This window comes from Carettochelys insculpta, chromosome 1 (assembly GCF_033958435.1).
Source record: "Carettochelys insculpta isolate YL-2023 chromosome 1, ASM3395843v1, whole genome shotgun sequence".
Lineage (NCBI taxonomy): Eukaryota > Metazoa > Chordata > Testudines > Carettochelyidae > Carettochelys > Carettochelys insculpta.
Window position 1 is genome coordinate 235,627,471 of NC_134137.1, and position 21,887 is coordinate 235,649,357.

The window sequence follows — 21,887 nt, forward strand, 5'->3', positions numbered from 1 at the left end:
AAGATTTCACTTGACATGAGAACAGCTTTTTAGGGTAAAACTCTATATGCCATGAGTCTCTTGGGAAGTTACAACTAGTTATGCATTTTTCTTTTATTTTAATATGAGAACTCATTTTTCATCTGTCTGTTTTTACTTATAACCACTTAAATCCTCTTGTTTTTGCTTAATAAAAGCTCTGTTGTTTGTATTCAAGCCCAGTGTAAGTAATTATTACCTGGGAGTGCTACCACAGTGCATATTTCCTTTTCCTTGATAAAGGGAGCTTATCTGATGAGCCCTCCCTATGCAAATCTTTTTGCAGAGAAAGACAGATGGGGTTTTATCCCTTTTGGGGGTTTGTTTCCTGGGTGCTGTGCCCTAGAACTGCATCCTCCCAGAGCTAAAATAAATCAGTGTCTGCATTGCTCTGCAGAGGGTAGTAACCCCAACTCTGTGCCTTGACTGGGGGAGATCCAAGGAAATGCCCCAGCAATACAGGGTCTTGAGGAGCTAACAGAGAGCAAGAAGGTGGGTGTCAGTGGAATAATCAGCACACCAGGGAACATCCCAACGGGTCTTCTGTGACAGCACTCACTCACACCTCCCTCACCCAGAGGCACATAGCTGAAAACTCTCTGCTCCCCAGATCCAGATTCAGCTAGGAACCTGCCAATCATGGGCTGCATCCATCCTCTTGCTGCCCAGGAGACCGCAATAGCACAGAGAGAAGGCAAATGATGCCTCTCAGCCCTGGCACATGAAAGGGTGGGGTGGGCAAAGGCCCCAAGAGCACATGAAATTAAGAGATGATAGAATAGGGAGAGAGAAAACTGCAGTGTAATCAGCAACCACTCCCATGGAGCTAGGTTTCCCTCACCCAAGCTCTCTGAAAAGATTCTCTCCTCTTGAGAATCAGCTATGACAATGCAACTTACAAATAGCACGCACACACATTCCCTTCTGGCTGCTGTCAGCAGCCTCTGTGCGAACTGGACTATTGGCTCTCAGTCCAGTTCCTAGCAGGACTAGTGCCCGCATCACACAATCAAGCACCAGCACACCTGACACTAGTGTTCCTTGTATGCTGCGTGTGAGGGCGGTCACCCCAAAGAGATTCAAATGTTGCCCAGTGCCCACAGCCGGCACCATGTATTCCTACTGGTTGTGCACAGCTGCACATGCCTTGGTGCATACAACTAAATGTATTTGATACATAGGTGGAAAAAATTAAGGGGAACATTGCTTGGCACTAACTGGCCTCCTCACTGTCTGTCTCAGGAATGAGGCCAGGGATGGAATGGGAGCGTGGAGATAGACCTGTCCTGCTTTATGCTGCAGTGGGTCCTTACAGGGCAGGGTGGAGAAACTTTAGTGGGAGCAGCGAGTGTGGGAAATGTGATTTGGGCATAACTACAGGGTACAGCCACAAGGGGCTGCCAAGCCACCTTTCCCTGCACTCTGGACCTTGAAGAGTGGGAAATGCTGGAGGACAACCAAGACCATTGGCAGGGAGAGGCTCACCTGGAAATTTCTGCACTCAAAGGTCTTTTTATTCATGATCTCCTTTTGAAACAAGACATCATGGCCCCCCGAGCGCTCCAGCAGCAGGGTCGCAAAGAGCTTCCTGGCATTATAGTTGATATGAACGCAGGCAGCTTGGAATGATGGGTAGTGGAGGTCTGCAGGGATCACCACCATATAATGTCTGAAGCAGGGAGAAAACAGCACAGCTGTGAATCAGTGAGGAGTCAGACACAAGAATGAGCATCCCTAGACACACACGCTGCCCAACAGCCGCGAGCGGGATGGTCACTTTCCAGGATGCAGTTAGATATAATTTCAGTGGGGACCCCAGACGGGATTAGTTGCCCCCTCACTCATAAGAAATGGCTCCTGCTAATTCAGGTTGGAGGTATCTATGCTAATTTTCTTATCTTTACTCCTGTCTTTTTCCTCCTGATTCCCCTAAACAACACCTCTCCCACCTTGGTGTTTATGTCCTCCAGAAACCTATAGCTTCCTTTGGCTGCAGTCAAGATGGCCCAATAATCTGCCCTAGTGTGGTAAGGGCAGAATGCCAGGCTCCACGTGTCAAGAGACGAGCCTGAGGCAGGATATATGACCTGAAGGACGAATGATCTGATCTAGTATGGGAGGTGAGATCCCAGACTCAGATCCCGTTGGTCTGACCTGACGTGAAGGAAAGCAGGATAGCAGACTAGATGAGAAAATGGTCCATCTGTTTAAGTTGTCCCCTTGATGAGTGGGATTGAAATGCAGTTATGGTATCACTCACAGTATGGGTGAAGTGGCTGTGATGTGCAGCAAGCAGCTGAAGGTGATGACTGTCCACATCCTCCCAGGAGACACATAGCATGTGGGGAGCAGAGGCTGAAATCTTCCTCTTCCTCCAAGGTCTCTGAAGCAGCTGCTTGGTAATTTCCTCTGGGGGCTGCCTGAGCAAAGTGACGGGAGGGGCACGGTCTTCCCTGCCCTTCTCTCTCTCCGTCTCTTTCCTGTGATTATACTCCTTATCACAAGGTGGGTGTACTGTACAGACGGCCCCTTAGCCAATGACAGCTTCCTGTGTTCTGTCCACCAACCAGTACACGGTGTTCCCCTCCAAAATCCCTACAGAAACATTTGACCAAACTGGCTTTTCCTGGATAAACAGCTTGAACATTGCTGCTCAGTGACCCGGGCCTGGTCCTGATCACCTGTCACTTGTATCCCTTTGTTCTGGCTGGAAATAGATTGCCCATTGTACTGCCTCCTGTGCAAGCTCCTCCTCGGAGCAAACAAGGCAATTATGCCATGCAATTCAGGCAGGGGAACGGGATGGCTCAGGAGAACCATTTCCTAGTGCCCTAGAAAGTCGGCCGACAAGCGGCTTTACCTTGCTCATGCGTTCGCAGGCTCAGGAGAGTGGGCCGAAAAGAACAAATGACCTTCTCTTCTTCAGGACCCCGGTCACGCTAGGCAAAAAGCACTGTAGCAAACCAGCACTGGGGTTGCCTTAACCTGCAGTGTCAGCACTGCCTCAGGAGCCCACACACAACAGCAGAGCCAGGCATTTTGCCAGGCTTGGTTGTGCCGGTTATTGGTAATGCCTAGGGTCAGGGACTGCGCTCAGGTCCAGCTGTCTTGATGCCAGTTAGCATATTGTAACTTTAGCACCCTTGTGCCCAAGACAGACTCTGCTCCGCAAGTAGCTCTGGCCCAGAGGAGGAGCACAACAGAGAAAGTCCCTTCCATCCCAGGGATGCCTTATCCAACCTCCCCCCACCCCCAAGTGAACACACACTCCAGAAGACTACAATAAAGGAGAAAAACAGCAGGGGAAATATACAGGGAGTGGTAAAGCAGGCTGGCATTCAACTCAAGGCCCCTTGCGCCCAGTGGTGTCACAGGCTGAAGGGGCAGGCAGCAAGCAATGTGCCTGCACACAGAGCTCAGGGGTCCTGGGCTGAGTTCCAAGAGACTCTTGGGTGCTCTTGGTCATTCTCCGTACCAGTAAACTCCCCCAACAAACCTCTCTAGTGCCCTCTTCTGCCACTTTCTGCAAAGCCACACAGACCAACAACCATAACTAGCTAACAGCTCCCTCCTTATCCCCAGCGCTAAGTCACAAGCCCCAACATTCACAGCCCCTTACAGATCTGGGCAGCAGGGATACTGGATCTATGCAGACCTTGTCCTGGGAATAAATACACTGAGCACTTTGGTCTCCAGTGGCTGCAGATTCACCAGCTACCCAGCAGAAACTCTGCCTCTGGGTCTACAGTGAAGAAGGGAGAATGCAACTTGACAAACAAAGCAGCAGGGACAGAGAGCTGACTAGGGAACAGAGGCATCCACGACTATCCACTTGTTCCTGAGTCACTTGCTCTCATCCTAATACCTAAACATGTCCTACTGAGCTATGGAGCAGAGTCTAGGTCCTGTTCATTAATACTAGCCACACATTCAGAGCTAGATCTTTAAAACTCCCGAAGTTGGGGTATGGCAAATCCCTTGTTTTGGTTCAGTCCAGTACTCAGACAGGAGCCAGCAGTTGTTCGGGAGCCAGGTCTGACATCTGCACAGACACTGAACTTTCAGATGTTTAGAATTGACCCACAGGTTGGTGGGCTGGGGGAAATCTCTTGCGTTTGCAGAGTCAGAGACTTTGAAAGCTCAGGCAAGAACCAGGCTTTTCCTCCCAAGCCAGGCTGTGGAGGCTGAACACCTCTGTAGTCCCTAGCATTGGGCTGCTCTGGAGTAGGGTTGTGACACATTGCAAAGGGTAGCACATGGAGGGAACGGAGAAGAGTTTTCACTGATGCTACCTTTGTTTTGGGTGAAGGTGTTATCGTACAGTCTGAGCTCTGAGTCTTTGGTATGAAGACTGAGGCTCATTCTCATTTGGTTGTAATAATTTCCCTCTGCTTTCATCTCCATTGCATCATGACAACAAAGTTACTTTATCTTGGGGAAGATGTGTTCTCCAGTTTCCATCTTTTCCAAGAAAAGGGCCTCCTTGCAGTCTGAGGGCTAGTACGGCCAGAACCAAATCTGCCCCTTTGCCTGAGATCCAAGATGCTTCTATAAAAGGAAGAAGCTACTTGTCTTGTGCAGTAATGATGATTCTTCAAGATGCATGTCCCTGTGGGTGTGCCACTTTAAACATCAGCGCATCCCTGCCCCAGAGATCAGAGATTTTAGGTAGCAGTGCTCAGTCAGGGCACACATGCACAATAGCTGTCTCACCGCACTGCTGGGGCCTTTTGTGGTGCCTATGACCCAACCATTTCGCTTCCTTCTCTCCCACAGAGCCTGATAGCAAGAACTCCAAAGAAGGGATGAGGAGGGTGAGTAGTGGCGATCTCACAGGGCCACACTTGAGGAACCATCATTACAGCACAAAAGCAGTAACAACATCTGCTTTGAGGAGCATCCCTGTGGGCGCTCCACTTTTGGTGTCTGTGAAGGAGTGCTCCACTGCGGATGGTAGGGGCTTTGGAATTATATGTGTAGTGGTTGAGAACACTGTAAAGGCCAACTGTGGTGTCTGACATAGAGCCTTAGGCGATGAGCAAAGGTGTGCTCTGATGCCCAGGTGGAAGCTCTACATATATCTACTAAGGGTACATTGTGTAGGAAGGGTATGGATGTAGCCCTAGCCTGGATCTCATGTGAAGCCCCAGGGAGGCTCTTTATTGGGCAGTTGATGGCAGGTGTGGCTACAGGTGGAAAACCACTCAGATCATCTCTGGGGCAACAATGCAAAACCCTTGGATTGTTCTGTTGAGGAGATGAACAGTCTTGATTTACAGAAGGGATTGGTTCTGTCTAAACAGAATGCTACGGCTCACCTGACATCTTGTGTGTGCAGGACAACCTCTTGTGAATCCCTGTCTGGTTTTGGATAAAACATGGGTAAGTGTGTAGTTTGGTTTACACGGAGGGAAGTGGCTACTTTCTGCAAAAATGTGGTTGTGGTCAGAGCATGATTTTGTCTTTAGTGAATAAGGAATATGGCAGTTTGGCCATCAGTGCACTTATTTCACTGACTCTGCTAGCTGACATGATGGCTGCCAAAAACATGGCCTTCACGGACATATGTTGAAGTAAGCAGGTCACTAATGACTCAAAAAGTGGGCTGTTCAGATATTTGAGCATATGAGTCAAGTCCCACGAAGCTACACATTGTCAAACTTCATGGTACCTGCCTGCATAACCAATACAAAATGTCTTGGATTAGCAAAGACTGGTGTCCCTTCTAGCTTATTGTGAAAGGCCATAATCGTTGCTAGACGTTCTCTTACTGAACCAAGGGTTAAGCCAGATTGTTTCATTATATTGTTTAATAGAGCTGGTAGCAGTGCCGTCTGTTTATTTTGTAGGCACCGTATCAAGAATCTCTTCCATTTCCAAAGGTATTTTGAGTGACATGTAGTCTGCTCTTTATTAATACCTACTCCACTCATTCTGAACAGTCTAGTTCTCCATGCTGGAGCTATGCTTTGAGGTGGAGCATCTTTGGATTCGGCTGAAGCGTTCAGCCTCTGTTCTGTGACAGAAGGTCTGTCTGCAAGGGAAGCGTTTGTGGACCACATATAACGAGAAGCCAGGGACCCAAAACAGCCTGGGCTAGGTAGAGGCAACCAGAACGATGTGTGATCTGTCAATCTGTGTCTTGTGAATGACTCGCAAAATTAGGGACATCAGCGGAGATGCATACTGGAGTTAAGATCACTTTGAGATGATTGGGCATTAGGCCCACTCCGGAACAGAAGGGTAGGCACTTGCAATTTATTGCTGATGCAAATAGATCTAATGGGGGGTAGCCCCATTTCTGGAATAGCATTTTGATGATACTGTCTGCATTTTCCATTTGTGCTCCTCTGTGAACTGTTTGCTTAGTGGGTCCATTCTTGTGTTCTGGCACCCCAGTGGGTAAAATACTGTGATATTTATGTTGCTGAAAATGCACCAGTTTCATCATTCCAGGGCTTCTGAGGACAGAGATTGAGAGTGAGCTCCTCCTTGTCAACGGACTTAGAACATGGGATGTTGCCAGTTAGTATGCAAATAGATTTGTTTTGTGTCGCTGGTAGGAAGTGATAGCATGTGTCGTATATTGCCCGGAGCTCTCAGGGTTGATGTGATGTTGGGTTTCTGTCACTGACCACTTGCCCCGTGTGGTATGATGAGCACCCTAACCTATCAGGGATGCCTGGCATGGTAATAACTGATGGAGGGTTCTGTTAAAAGTGGACCCCAGTATAGCCATTTTCTGGTTTTGTCCACCCTAGCAGTGATGTGATGGCCTTTGGGGGCCCTGTGACTCTTTTGTTTAGACTGTGTTTGCTAGTATATTCACAGTGCTTACTCATCCCTGAATAAAAGAACATATGGAGTGGGATATGCCTTGTTACAAATGCTGTGGCCACCATACGCCTCAGAAGCTGAAGGCAAGTGTAGCCTATAAGCATATATGTGTTGGGTATCTAGCTCGTAAGCCTATATTCAAGCCTGTCTATTCTCTTTCTTTGTTTTATTCTGTTTTAGCAGTAACGCACAGGTCATACCAGGATCACACTTCAAGGTGCTTTAGCACTTTTTAAAACATATTTAGGTAAGTGTGAACATATCTGAATTTCCAGACCTTTCAGCTTGGTTAGTTAAACTTCACAGGGACAAAAAGGACCAGTGTGCAGACACGGAATGCAGCATTTATCCGAAAAAGGGGCCAGTGTGTTGATGTAGAATGTGACATTTATTTTGTGTGATATCAGAATGTGCCAAAATCACAATGGTCATGTCGGACTGGTAATCCAGTTTAGTGTAAAGTAGAGGTAAGGGTCACCAAGGGTCATCAGGTGGTACATCTTGGCTGTTTACCTGCAGATGCCCATTTTAGGAGTTTGTCCATGAGGCTGTGAAGTGACATCTCATGCATATTCAAAGGTGGCGTCTTAGTTTAATCCCCAATCAGATGTGCATACCCTCAAAATCTTAAGGTTTGGAAGTCTGGTTTTGATTTTTACAGGCTGGGCCAAAGTGATACAAAGAGGCTTATAACATGAAGACAGATGTCTAAGGATTTTCTACAGATTTTCTACAGATTTCTTCTTTCTCCTGGTAATAGTCTTTCTTTAAATCTTGAAAGTTTCCTAGCTTTTTACGATGCTTGTCTTGTGTCAAGTGGAAATGGGAGTTGTTTGAAGCAGTGATCGACAGCTTCCACCATGAGGGAGCTGGACTGTGTGTGAGAATAAAAAGTCCATCGCTTTAGCTGGGATGAAGTATTTTTTTCAGCCCTTTTACTGATAGGTGGTGCTGATGCAGGTGTCTGCCACATGGTCATTGTCAGTTCCACTATGGCTTCATTCATGGGAAGAGCAATGTTGGCTCTGGCAGTAGCTGGAGCTGGAGAAGGAAGACATGGGGTGGTGGCAGGAGGTCTGGGGTGAGGTGGCCTGGGCCCTCCAGCCCCTCACCTAGGCTGTCGTCCAGCACCTGCTCCCACCACCCACCCACCTTCCCTGCCACCTCCCCTGCCATCTCGTCACCACCCTTGCTGCTCCTGACCTCACGGCCCTGCTCCCACCTGATGTCCCTCCAGCTGCCCTGGTGCAGTTGCTTACTGCCAGCGTGGGCCATGCTGGGTTGGCTCCCCCACCCCTCCCAGCCCCTGTCACCAAGCCTGTGGCCGCAGCACCCTCACCACAGTCCTACCTCCAAGTGGTCCCAGCCCTGTCCCATTTCCACCAGAGACCCTGGACCCAGGGTGGTGGGGGCTCCTGCAGCATGGGTCACAGCCCCCCACTGCTGTGGAAGACTGAGGCCCCCTGCCCCCTCCCACCTCCAGGTTCAGGTGCCCCCACTCCCCCCACCACATTGTACATAGTTCCTGCCATTCACCCCTGTAATATAGGCCTCCTCACTCATGTTGTTGTTCAAAGACTATTCATGTTGAGAGTTACGTTTATTTACAAACACTCCTGTGTCCCACGTGATAGGTGGGGGAGGGTTGTTGGGGGGCAGTGGTGAGGAGTGTTTGTATGTGGGCAATGGTGGGGCATATGTAGGGGGTGGATGGTGCCTGGGGAGGGTCATTGGGGCACCCCAGCAAAGGCGACCCTGAGGGCCTCCCTGACCCAGTTCACCTGACAGCATGGGGCATGGGCCGGCTGCTCATATGCGGCCACAGCCTCGACGACCCACCCCTGCATGAATTGCTCATGCTTGCCCTCCACAATATTATGGAGAGCACAGCACACACCCACCACTGCAGGCACATTCCAGAGGCTGACCTCCAGCCGCGTGAGGAGGCACCAAAAGTACCCCTTCAAGCAGCCAAAGGCTCCCTCCACTGTGCCCTAGGCCCAGTTCAGGCGCTCACTCAACCGCTCCTGGGTGGGTTTGGTTTGTCTCACATAGGGCCGCATGAGCCACGGGTGCAATGGGTAGGCAGCATGGTGGTGTTCCCAATGGGGCGGTCCCACGGGGAGACATAGCTCCCCTCCTGCATTCTGCAGCTCAGCCACAAGTTGCAAAACCTCCTGGCATTGTGGGCTCACCCAGACCATCCCATATAGACATCCATGAACCGGCCCTGGGCATCCCGAAGGGCCTGAGGACCACAGAGTGGTACCTCTTTCTATTGATATATTGCCCCACACTGTGATCCAGGGCCCGGACGTGGATCTGGGTCCCATCCAGGGCCCCCAAGCAGTCGGTGCCAGCAAATCCCTCCCTGGCAGCACCAAGGTCCCCAACTTGGATGACCCCCCGCAGGAGGATGGCATTGATAACCGGAATACCTGCATGGAACAGAGCACATGTGCCCTGTGAGTGCATGGCAGGGTGCCCCGGAGCTCCCGAACGCCGGCACCCACCCACATGCCCCTCCCCTGTCTCCGACGCTCCCCCTTGCCCAGGAGCCTCACCCCATGGTGGGTGTGTGACCCAAGCACCACTTACCTCCAGGAGGATGGCCCCAGTGGTGGCCTTGCCCACCCCAAACTGGTGGCCAACAGAGCAGTGGCTGTCTGGGGTGGCCAGCTTCCATATGGTGATCGCTCCCCTTTTCTCCACAGGGAGCTCAGGCCGCATCTGCATGTCCTGGTGCTGAAGGGTTGGGGCCAGCCAGTGGCATGGCTCCAGAAATGTCTCCTTCCTCATCCGGAGGTTCTGGAGCCATCACTCATCATCCCTCTTGAGCATCACCACCCGGTCCCACCACTCGGCTCTGGTGGGGTAGCATCACAAGCACCAGATGGCATAGGGAATGGGGCGCAGATGGTGCCCTGAAGTGAGGGGCTGCAGGACCAGGGCAAGGGGGTTGGCCCATGGAGAAGGTAGAGGACTGCGATGATAATCATGGCCAGCAGTCTGACCCAGTCGTCAGTGGCATCCCCATCGGGGAGCTGGAGAGGGGCCATGGGGGTCTGCGGGATCCTGGTTTTGCTCCTGGCACAGGGTCTGCAGTGCTGCGTCTTGCAGAGTAACCCTCGGTGTGTGCAGGGAGGGGGTATTTGGGAGGGGCCCTTTAAGGGAGCAGCTAGTTGCGGGGCCTGGAAGGGCTTGCAACCCCATCAGTGGTGTTTCCTGGCTCGTTCTTTTGAAAGGGTGCTTGTAGATTGTGTGGACACTCTCTTCTGAACAAGCGCCTCACTCTTTCAAAAGGACAGATCGGAAGGTCAATCAGCTTCAGGGTGCATGCGAGCACTTTCAAAACCCGATCTCCCAAAAGATGCCTTCCGGAAGATTGACTTTGGAAAGTGTGCTGGGGTGTAGACATGGTTTAGAAAGAGAAGTTACTCACCGTAGGAATGATGGTTCTTCGAGATGTGTCCCCGTGGGTGCTCCACCACCCGCCCATTCTCCCCGCTTTGGATCTCTGTTTAGTGTTTTTCTCGCTCCCAGGTCGAAAGGAGAGGGTCTCCCTTCACAGAGAATCTCAAAGCACATTGTGTCCTGTATAAAAATGTGCTACAAACTTCGAAAGATTCCTTTGCTGGCCCCGCCCAGGGCTCACTCCACCAGGGCGGTGGCGGCATCAACAGCCTTTTTCAAGGGCATCGCGTTAAAAGACATCTGTAGAGCGGCGACCTGGTCATCCTATGACACCTTCACCAAACATTATGCACTACATCGGGTATACCAAGAGGACACCCGTCTGTCGACAGCAGTCCTTTTGGGGTCAAGCTGCACATAAACCGATTACCCACCTCCTTACTTGGGCTACTGTTGGGTAGTCACCTATTGTGGAGCACCCACAGGGACACTCGTAGAAGAAAGAGAAGTTACTCACCGTAGTAACGATGGTTCTTCGAGATGTGTCCCCGTGGGTGCTCCACCACCCGCCCATCCTCCCCGCTTCGGATCTCTGTTTAGTGTTTTTCAGGAGCATCCGAGGCAGTTGGTCAAGGAACTGGCGGGGACCGGATCGCGCACGTGGCCGGGGACACGCAAGGGAGTGGCACGCGCCAGCGCATGCACGATCCAGGAGAAACTGCTGGAAAGTTTCCGATCTGCGGCGCTGGGCGAGCCCGACACCTATTGTGGAGCACCCACGGGGACACTCGTGGAAGAACGAGGTTTACCTATTTTGAAATAATTTCAAAATAGGGGTTGTGTTATGTTAGACACTAGCAAGGTTATTTTGAAATAAGGACTGTTATCTCTGAAATCTCCTCTATCCCCACCTCAGGCACTTCAGTTGTTCCCCTGCTTGGAGGTCTGATTTCCCGTCTGGCTGGGGTGGAAGCTCTGCTGTAGTGGGCTTCATATGCAGCCTATGGATCTTATGGAGACCACTGCATTGGGAAGGGTGGTGATGGACAGGGTCTTGATTGCCCATACCATTGCTGTATCTTCTGTAGCAATGAGGCTGGGCTCTGGCAGCCTCCCAGGCAGGTCTCCTCGCTGCTGGAGAGGAGCGTTGAGAGAAGAAATAGCTGCCCTGCACATCACCTTCCTCATTGCCATATACTGACTATGTGGTGAGAGATGCAGGGGTAGGTCCATTCTTTGGCCTGGGAAGCACCGGGTGCTGAGTAGAAGTGACTGCAGCACTGAGGAGCTGCTAAGTCTAAGTGTTAGTGTTGCTGTGGTGGGTGCTGCGTTCACATTGCTGTCAGCTTTCGCAGAGGTAGCTGTGCCATTGTGAGGGCAGTCCATCACTGCTGATGAATGAGTCCATGGCGCTGGCAGCAGTATGACTGTCAGAACCACTTCTGGCACCAGGTTCCACACTGAGGTCATCACTGCCTTGGAGGACACATGGCATCTCGACTCTGAATGAGTCCGTCGGGACTTGGCAGAGGTCTGCGAAGGGACAGCGCCCAGGATCTCGCAGGTGCTCTCTCTAGGTAAGCGTGGCACTGAGGCAAAGACCTCACTGGAGAAGAGAAGGTTACTCACCTGGTGCAGTACCTGAAGTCCTTCAAGAGGACTGTCCCTGTGGGAGCTCCACTTTAAGTGTCTTGCTCTTATAGTCAGAGATGCAGAGCCAGCAGTATCTTGGGGCGGGGCGGGGCGGGGCGGGGCGGCACACACACAGCAGCCATCTCATGCCCACTGCGAGCAGTTCATCAGTGTGTGACATCATCTGTTCCTCCCTTCATTCTCCACCCCAGAGAAACAGTGGGGAGGAGGGAGGATCATGGAGCACAACCAGGGACAAAAATCTCAAAGAACCTCAGTTACTGCACCAGCCAAGCGATCTTCTCTTCTTCCAGGGATACTACTGTGAGTGCTCTGCTGCACGTGACTATGGAGCAGTACCTCCACATGGAAGGAGGGGTTCCAGAACTTGTGTTTGTATAGTAAGGACTACGTAACGCCTGAACCGCGTGTCCTCTGAGGAACGTTGTCCTAGGGCATAGTGCTTGGTGAAGATATGGACAGAGGTCCATGAAGCTGCTCTACAGTGTCTGGAATTGGAAAGTTGTTGAGAAAGACCAGAGATGGGGACACTGCTCTGATTGAGTGAGGGCAGACAGAGAGAGGAGCCAGAATATTGATCTGGTCATAGCACAGGCGGATATAGTGTGATAGTCATTTAGAGAGTCTCTGAGTGGAGATGGAGTCACCTTTGCACTGTTCAGCCAATGACAGGAGAAGGTGAGGTGCTTTTCAAAATGTCTCTGTCCTTTCCAGATAAAAAGTAAGGGCTCTGAGAATGCGGAAAGTGTGGAGGGAAGCAGTCCTGGCATCAGCCTGGGGTTTCAGGAAAAATACCGGTAAGTATATAGCTTGGTTCAGGGGAAAGGAAGGAGACAAATTTTGATAGGAAATTTTGATGGGGTCTTAAAGGTGCCTTTTTCTTTTTGAAATATTGTGTGGAGGGTCTGCCATTAGGGAAGCTAATTCTCCTGCTCTCCTGGTGGTGGTGACTGCAATAAGGAAGCGCACCTTCACTGAGCAGTGCAGTAGCAAGCAAGTTGCCAGAGGTTCAGATGGTCTCCCCATGAGTGTACAGAGCACAAAGTGACAGTCCCGTATTAGCACAGGTTGTTTCCAACGGTGGGGAGGAGATACCGTTCACTCCACCTCAGAACTGTTTGGGAGCTGGATGTGCAAAGAGAGTGTTTTTGTTCACATTCTCTGGCATTGTGAAAACTGCACTCTGATGGGACTGTTGGCTAGGCCCTGTATTTTGAGGCCCAGTCAGTAGTCCAGAACTCGGGGCAGGAGAGCAGGATGGAGTGACAGGCTCTGGCAGCCACATCCCCTGCCCATTCCTCACAAATAAATTTTGGTATGCGCACTGAGGCCGATGTGGATGTACGCCGCCCGTAGAATACATGCTGCTGGCGATGGGCGCTCTGCCAGTCAGCTGGGCAGCACCTGAACCTCTCCTGGGTGGCTGCCCAAATGCTCAGCCTACAGGGAACACTGGATCTGAGTTTCCCTCAGGCAACGAACACAAGCTGCGTGGCCATCAAAGACAGGCTGCAAGAGTCACATCTCTTAAAACGGGGTGAGCCCAGAAAGGCACCTGTCAATATTTTCCCAGCTGGGAAGGGAGATGAATTATAGAAACTAGTTAAAGAAAACTCTATTCCTACCACTAAGCTAAGAAGCTAAAACCAAAAGGAATATTTTAAAACCAGCTAAGTCCAATTAAACGTCTAATACGCGAAAGGTACAATTTGAACAATACTTTTCTAGAGATTTTCAGACAGGCAGTGCTGCCACAGAGCACTGGCTGCAGCCAAGGATAGTTGAGAAGGAACTGAACGGGTCAGGTCATGAGCATGCTAGAGGATGTACCAATGGCACCGTGAGACAGCTCCTGTGCAAGAGCACCCTGACCGAGTACTGCGACCTAATCTCTCACTCTTCGGCACAGGGGTGCACCACCACCTGAAGTGGAGCTCTCATACAGACATAACTCAAAGAAGCACTACCAGTGTGGCTCTGCCATGCACTACTAAATGACCTCTTGTGGGGAGCACCAGATGCCAGCCCAGGTGTGAGCACCATGAATAGAGTGAGGCTGGACGTGCACCTGACAGAGCTCTCTGACCTTTCCATTCCTGCTCCTACTGTTCTGTTTGCCCAGCTGTGTTCTCTACTCAGACTCTAGGCAGTGTTCCGAGCCAGTGACTAAGGACAGCTCTCAGCTACAGCAGCGTAAGGCTGGAAACAATGCAGGGCAGTCAATGACTGACTGAATTATATCAGCATCACTGAGCACCTCAGTGTGGCCACTACCAAATGCCCCGGGGAGGGGTTCTCCCATCAGCGGAGGTATTCATCTCCCTGAGAGCTGGTATCTAGGTGAGTGCAAGAATACAACCTTGTGGTTGGCTGAACTACGAGGCTCAGAGGGGTGAATTTTTCATAACTCTCAGTGCTGTGGATAGGTTGACCTAACATTGTACTGTAAGCCTGGCCTAAGAGGCTCAGAGCTGGGTGGAGATGAGCAAGAATGCAGGACGTCTGTGTCATTTCTTTCTATAGATGGGTTTAGCAGGTTTCTTCCCTGTGACAGCTGCTGGACAGACAGCCCAGGGAGTGAAGTCTGCAAATCCCTATCGAGAATGTGAGCAAAACAAATACATACAAACTCTTAAAGGAAAATTTTAATTGAAAAAGAAAAAGGCAGAAGACAAGGAGATTCATGGTTAAGGTGGTATGTAAACATGAAGGGCAGTGGTGTATGGTGTTCAGTTCACATCTCTTTAATTTCTCTATGGTTAAAGGGGAAACAACAACACCGAGCTACTCTACCAAAGGAAATGTGTTTGTAAAGTGCTTTGAGCTCTTCAGATGGACTATGACAGAGAAGGGCGAATTATAACTATATTTTAAGAACCATATAGCTGAGAGTCTGAAAGTTCAGAGTGAAAGTCACTAACCAACCCAGACGTTAATTCTCTCTCCTACCCTCAATGCCTCCTTCTGCTGAAATGTGGAGCTCCTCTGCTCTTGTCTCCTTTGCCCTTCTCTCCCATCACAAAGTCCATCTTACTGTCTTCCAATGCCTGGTCCTCCCACACACATCACCCCCCTCTTCCCTCTCTGTGGAAAATCTTGTCAGCTTTAGCGAAGAAGAAAGCAACCAGCTCTTCCCTTCCTCCCTTATTTTGTTTAATATTAAGTGAAACAAAAATCATTTTTAAGAAAGAGACATGATGGTCTGGGGTGAATGGTATTTTTCTCTAGCCATAAAGTATATATGTATTTTAAATTTATGTTAGACTCCATGCAGAGTTTCATAGCTGCAGCATCCATAAATTTTCCATGGTCCCACAGTCTGGTATTTATAACTATGCTGCTGACATTCTTCAGCATCTCTCCACAATCCCCAGAGACAGCACTGGTACAAGCTCTCATATTATTAACCCTCACCTATGTGCCTCAGACACATTCTGCTCCAGCAGGAAGACAGGCATTCAGTATACATGACCAATTCAATCCACGACGGCCAGAAATGGTGGCGGGGGGGGTTGGAGGGAGGTGAGTAACCACTGCGCTACTAATTTCCAGACATAGTAGTTTTTTCACAGGTCACCAGCACTTGGCTCGAGCTTGTGTGGCCCAAAATAGCATAAAATCACCTCTACCTCATCTCTTTTAGGCTGTGCATTTTGTGCTGCACATCAAAAAGGTGCCAGAGAAAAGATGGCTATTTATCAGCTCTGATTCACTCCTCTCTGCATCCGGCTGCTGGGGTATCTGTCCCTCTCCTCTGCTCCAGCACACAGGGTGGAGGATGTCTGATGGAAGTTGTGCTCCCAGCAGCTGGCCCTACCCCAGCTCAGCAGGATTCCTGACCTGTCCTCCCTGGGCCCAAGGTCAAGTGGTGCACCGACAGCCCCACCTGAGACGTACTGGGTTATTGGCACTGGGTGAGTGGATAATGGCCACAAAATCCATGGTGGACTGCAGGTCTTACTGGAGATGGACCCGGTGATTCTTGCCCCAGACACCATTTCCTGATGAACTTTTGGGGTGTCTGATTATTTTTCATCATTTTAATCCGGGAATCTTCCCAAATCTGAAGAAAAATGAAAATAAAGGGGAACCACACAGACTTGCATGGTGGGGTATTTGACTGGGTGCCAGAAGAAATTTCGGGGGGGGGGGGGCTTTTCCTTAAGGGACAGAGTAGCTCATGCTACTGGTGTGTCCCCATCATTCACCTCCCTTTCACTTGGCACGTCCAACATTGAGGGGGTCTGTAAAAAAAGTAATAGCGTGCCCTTCTCTGGTCCCTTCCATCCAAGGGTCTCACAGCTCTTTGCAGATATGAGTAGCTTTTCCCCATTTTCTGACCTCGTGGTTATTAACTCTGCTTCTAACATGGGGAAACTACAATGCAGTTAAAAGTGACTCGCTCAAAGTTGGTGGCACAGCCCAGAGTAGATGTAGGGCTCTTGCCCCCCCCGTCACATGCTTTCTGTTATCACACATGGGCCGTGTCTACACGTGCCCCAAACTTCGAAATGGCCACACAAATGGCCATTTCGAAGTTTACTAATGAAGCGCTGAAATGCATATTCAGCGCTTCATTAGCATGCGGGCGGCAGCGGCGCTTCGAAATTGACACGGATTGCCGCCGCGCGTCTCGTCCAGACGGGGCTCCTTTTCGAAAGGACCCCGCCTACTTCGAAGTCCCCTTATTCCCATCAGCTCATGGTGCCTGATTACAGTGGAGTACCTCCAGCTTGACAGAGCTGGGACAGAGCCATGTAAGGAGAACAGGTTGGGAGAACAAAGCAGCAGAAGCAAGCATGTCAGAGGGCTCTCTCAGCTACAGTCCAGGCTCTCTATGTTCATGGCATGGACACCTGTGCTGGGAACTGGTACTCCCCAGCAGAGGAATGATTCACACAAGCAGTGTACTCCTTCCTTGCTCCCCTTCAAAGGAACAAAAAGAAGAGCAAGCAGCAGCTGGGTACACATGGCTGCTTCCGCTGCCTCCCAAAATGCCACCTTTGCAGCCTCCCTCCCTGGCCCTGCTTAAGGTTGCCAACTCTCCAGCCTGGAGAACATCTGCAGCATTTGTCTGGTCCATCCCATCCAAGTGCTGGCAGCCTATTCCTGCACAACCACAAAGCAGACTGCTCTGGGCAATCTGTTGTAGACTTTACACAGGACAGCACAGCATGGACCAGGATTTACTTAGCCCCAGCTACATTGCCACACTGCAGACATGACCACAATGTGAACAGCCCTATACTTCATTACTGAGGCTCAGAGCCTTGACTTGGGGACAGCAAGGTTGCCAGGTCTAGGGAGACAGCAAACAAGAGGCTAATAAGTGAGCAGGGACACAGCCCGGCACTAGCAATTCTCTTGGGAGGAACAGGATTGGGTTAGCCCCCACACACGCGCGTACCAGAAGGACACGCCAAACTCCACTTTTGTGTTAGCTCAATAGATATGTATTATATGAACAGAGCCCCAGGATGTGAGATTGACCACTCCTAGCAATCTAACCCTGCACCCACTATAATGCTCAGGAAGTGGTTCCTAGCCCTCTCGTTAGCTCTAACAATCCAGTGCCCAAACAGTAGTTACCCTGCATTCTCCCTTTCTATGCATCCCCCATGTGTCTCTCTTAGTAGCCTCCAACCCTCACTCTAAGAGAGCAATAAAGAGGGCAGCTGGCTCTGAACTGCCCCAGACACCCAGTGTGTTCGCTGGAGATTACCTTATGTGTGCCCCTCAACCCTCATCATGCTTTCTATAGAGAGACGTGAAGGTTTCTTCTGTTCAACCTAGAACCTCCTCCTTCCTCACCCCCTTCTGGAACAGATGAGCTGTTTAATTGATGCAGGGCGGAGATGCCCGTGAGCAGGGCAAAGAAGTTCTGAGCCAAGGGGGAAGAGAGTCTGAGTATGGTGGAAGAAGCAGGAATTCCTGGGAAGGAGGTGAGGGACAATGGGTCTATCTCACTGCCTGAAAGAATGAAAAAAAAGCAGGTTTATGTACATTTCCCAAGTGCCATTTTAATCCTGAAATATCATACAGCAATAAATGCAGCCACTTCTGCTCACCTCACTGGCATGGATCTGTATATTCCACTGTTGCCTGCTCATCTGTAACAAAATAAATAAATAAATAAATAAATAAAACAGAGAACTGCTTTCCGCACAAGGTACAACCTGGGGGGAAAGAAGAGAAGCCCAATCCCTCAAATAATCTACAACCCCCCCGCCAGGTCACAAAAGTTACAGCTGCACTCTGGTTGGCTGAACTTTGGTCAGTAAGTGGTACAGTGGAAGATGGAAAGAAAAGGAAGAGAAAGGAGGGCTTAATAATAGTTTAAAATTAATGTTAGTGTGGTGGGGAGGTTTCATTGGCATGCATTTGGGACAGATGCATCAAGCAAGTTGTCTCAAAAGTCTGCTAATGAAAACTTTATCCTTAACATTGCATGAGGTATTGTTTATGTGCCAGACATCAGAAAGTCTACTTCTGAAATCTCACAGAATTTTCAAAAATGTGGCTAGGGCTATTTTTTGTGTCCTTCTGCCTCTAAAACAAAGTATCTCAGTTACGATGAGTGACAGTCTCCCAACACTCCAGAGAAACACTAAAAACCAACTATGACCTAAAATAGGGAAAAAGGTCTAAGATCTCAAGACCTCCTGGAGCCCAGGGTGTGTTGGGTTCCACTTGGAAGCTGACTCTCCCTTTCCAATAGTATGAAGCTTCCCCTGTTTACTGCTGCTCAGCTCTGAGGTACAGAACTTTAAAGCAATGACATTTTTATAGTAGAAAACCTGCCACTGATCAATTTTACCATCCAAGCTTTCAGCACTGTACTTTATTGTATTTGTATTTTGGAGGGGAACTCTATGGGGAAGTTGAAGGGGAAGTGTTTTGCTTGCAAGGTGATCTTATTTTAAGAGGGCACTACAGTACATATGGAACAAATAAAACTATAATCCCTATGGTGCATCAAATATTCACAGCAGACGTGAAACTATTTCATGAGGCTTTTTACATTTTTTCATGCACACAATGGGACCCTTTTTGCTGAGAAATAAATGCACTGTGATCTTTGACTATTTTTGCCCTGAAAAGGATCTCTCTTGCAGTGGAAAAGAGCCACTGCTGAGCAAAAGGGAATTTACATTTCCTTCCTCCTGTTTTTGGGGAAAATTGGTATTAGATAGATTTTTTCATGAAATTCTGAAACTCAAAAGGCTGTGAAATCACCTGACGTGAAATAGCCACAATCTGCAAGCACCATTTCTTTGGCAAAAGTGCCAGAATTTGACTTGTATCATATCCTAACCCACCTGGCTGGTAGTAATCATAGACTTTGACCACTGCTGGCTTCAGATCCATCACTGGGATGCTTTGGCTCATGGTGAAGGAGTATGTCTGAGTCTCCTTATTCAGCTGGGAAAGAGAAAAAATAAGAGGTTGAAAGAAAGACAGCAAGGTCTGGTTTGGGCCAGAACCATGGAAACCCCTCCCACCTCCATCTAAACCCTGCCAGTCCCACTCAATCCTGATCTGGAGGCTTCCTGCCATTCTAGTCCTAGGCTCCTCACTCAGCTCTTGTAGATGAATTTCCTACCGATGCACCTGGAGTGCCTCCTCCCGTTACATTATCAGCAGCACAACAGAGACTAAACTTGGGGCGGGGAGTTGTTTAAATGTAGACAGACCCGGCTACTAAGGCAATGGTAAGATTCAGTGCCATTTTTTTGTTTAAAAAAAAAAAAAAAAAAAAAAAAAAGAGGAGCCGGTACTCAACCAGCTCCCCACCCTCCACTCCCCGCCCCCCCAAGTCCCATGTCTGGGGCTGCTGAGGTCCTGCTACTCCGTACTGGCAATTACCAGCACAAAAAGAAAAAAACACCAGTAAGAATTTACCTCTTGATTTCAGGAATGTTTATCTAGTTTTTTACGAATGGCATTAGAAACTGCGGTGACGTTTAATCCCTGAGCCTGGACTGCTGAAACAGTGGGACCTGTCCAGAAGTGACAAGCACATTCTCTGTCCTGCTCCTTCATCTAATTGTTCCTATTATGTTGGAGCCTACTGCTCTTATGCAGAAGCTTTGGTTCTTACAGAGATGTTTTCCAGGAAAAAAAAACAGTCTTCTACCACAATCTGAAGGTAGAGCTTTCCCTGATGCCAACAGCTGTTCCAAAGCCTAGTAGTCGTTGTTGAGAAAGCTCCTTTTCCCAGTTCTCTTGATTATACACGTTGCTTTGGTTAGCTGTCGTGGTAAGGATGAGCATAAGAAATGCAGGTTCTTGATGTAACAAAGCTCTTAAGGGGCCAAAATCAGATCAAGTCAGCATGAGAACCTTGAAATGGATACTGTAGCTGACAGCCAGCGTAACAGACTTTCTTCACTTCATCCTTCGTTTGGCGAGACTCAGGCACAGCGTGGGAGATTTTGGAGATGGGCTGGACAATTGCATGTGTCAGAGGGAAAGGTAAATAAAGGAGGCTCTGCAGTGAGCCAACCATTTCTCCCACTGGCTTTGATGCTGAGAGACAAAGGGCAGGTACCCAGTAAAAGCACAGTTCTTTTTCATGTCCATCTGGTGTTCCAGACAGAGCTACTCAGCTCCGACATAGTGAGATGGGCATTACTTGCTGCTCCCACTGGTCTGATGCTTGGCCGGGGGGCTGGAGGGTGGGGTGTCATGGCCTCAGCTGGTTTTCTCGCAAAGCAGGATAAAGGAGTCTTCAGAGCTAGATGGCCCGTCCCCATGCTGAGCTGCGTGGGTAGCAGCAGTACTGTGGGGGAGGCAGCCTGTGTTTACAAAACAGTTCTGAAACCTGTACAGCTACATCAGCTGAGATCTGACGATACAGCGAGACTCATGGAAAGGGGTTTGTCTGTCTCTGTCACTACCGTGGCATCAGTACACGTGCTTGCATTCAGCTGCAGCCAGTATTATTTGGAGCAGGTTCTCCCCCTCCACCGCAAATGGTACTCTAGCCCCCAGCCCTCCACCTCAACTCATCTAAGAGCTATGATGGCCAACGTGAGCAGTGTGGCTGTGACAGGAACGCAGGAATGCCAGGGGCCAATTGTCAAAGATGGCACACAGTGTTCCACCAGATTGGTGACCCCATCCCCGGGGAGGCACAGGGGCCAACGCTCTTCCTTGCAAAGGAGGGGGTTGGAAACATGCAGAGCACAGTAGGGCTAGTGACAATCATAGGGTCCCATGGAGCTGAGAGAGAAAGAGTTTCTGACATCGTTACAGAGGTAGACAGAAGCCCAGCCTATGACTGTCTCTAAGCCTGCTTCTGAGGGGCAACTGGATCCAGTGCGTGACTGAGTGGATCGCTGGGGTTGGGAGATGCTCTGAGAATGAGGTTCTGAACGAAGAGTTATTGAAGGAAGGGGTGAAACCCCAGCATTCAGGAACTCCTGCAGCTGGCCTGGCAGTCTATCGCTGATGCAGCAGGGTGGTGCGTACACCATACTGGGGCTGGCCCAGCTTAGCATGCTAAGGGAATGTGCACATGCGCGCGCACACACACACACAGACACACACACACGACTTACGGGGGTGAACTTTGCATGAGTCTGAGGACACTGTTAGCACAGTCATTCCTCCTGCTCCTCACCTGCCAGTCCTAGGAGTGACATGAGGTGAGTAGCCAGTAGAGTAATCTGAAAGAGTGTAGGGTTGGCAGTGTCTCAGATGCACAGGAGAATGGAAGACTTGTCTGAGATCAGCTCGTAGCCTCCAGTTTGAGCTCCCATTTAAACTGCATGGGACCCAACTCTCAGATCTGCTGTTGTGGGGCTACAGTCAACAACGTGTGTGTTTGTGTGGAAGCTACAAAGCTACCATCCTGTTCTGCACTGACCTGGTCCAGGTAAATGGTGAGATCTTCTGCCCCAATCTCCACTCTCTTCACAAACCGCTGCTGCAGGAGCTAGAGACAGGGAACTGCAGTATTA

General features: G+C 49.7%; 2 protein-coding genes across 2 annotated transcripts in view; both read right to left on the reverse strand.

Annotated features, from left to right (window-relative positions):
• LOC142017466 (alpha-2-macroglobulin-like protein 1) overlaps window positions 1-2,337 on the reverse strand; it is a 60,768-nt gene extending 58,431 nt beyond the window's left edge. The window contains exons 1-2 of the mRNA XM_075002343.1: window positions 2,279-2,337; window positions 1,504-1,687 (exon numbers count right to left, since the gene is read on the reverse strand). Of these exons, the coding sequence (XP_074858444.1) occupies window positions 1,504-1,687; window positions 2,279-2,337 (243 nt within the window). The remainder of the gene's footprint in view (window positions 1-1,503; window positions 1,688-2,278) is intronic.
• A 14,692-nt stretch (window positions 2,338-17,029) lies between these two features.
• The window catches only part of A2ML1 (alpha-2-macroglobulin like 1), a 31,148-nt gene continuing 26,290 nt past the window's right edge, over window positions 17,030-21,887 (reverse strand). Inside the window, exons 25-28 of the mRNA XM_075002357.1 lie at window positions 21,794-21,862; window positions 19,242-19,344; window positions 17,991-18,032; window positions 17,030-17,892 (exon numbers count right to left, since the gene is read on the reverse strand). Of these exons, the coding sequence (XP_074858458.1) occupies window positions 17,992-18,032; window positions 19,242-19,344; window positions 21,794-21,862 (213 nt within the window). The 3' untranslated portion in view covers window positions 17,030-17,892; window position 17,991. The remainder of the gene's footprint in view (window positions 17,893-17,990; window positions 18,033-19,241; window positions 19,345-21,793; window positions 21,863-21,887) is intronic.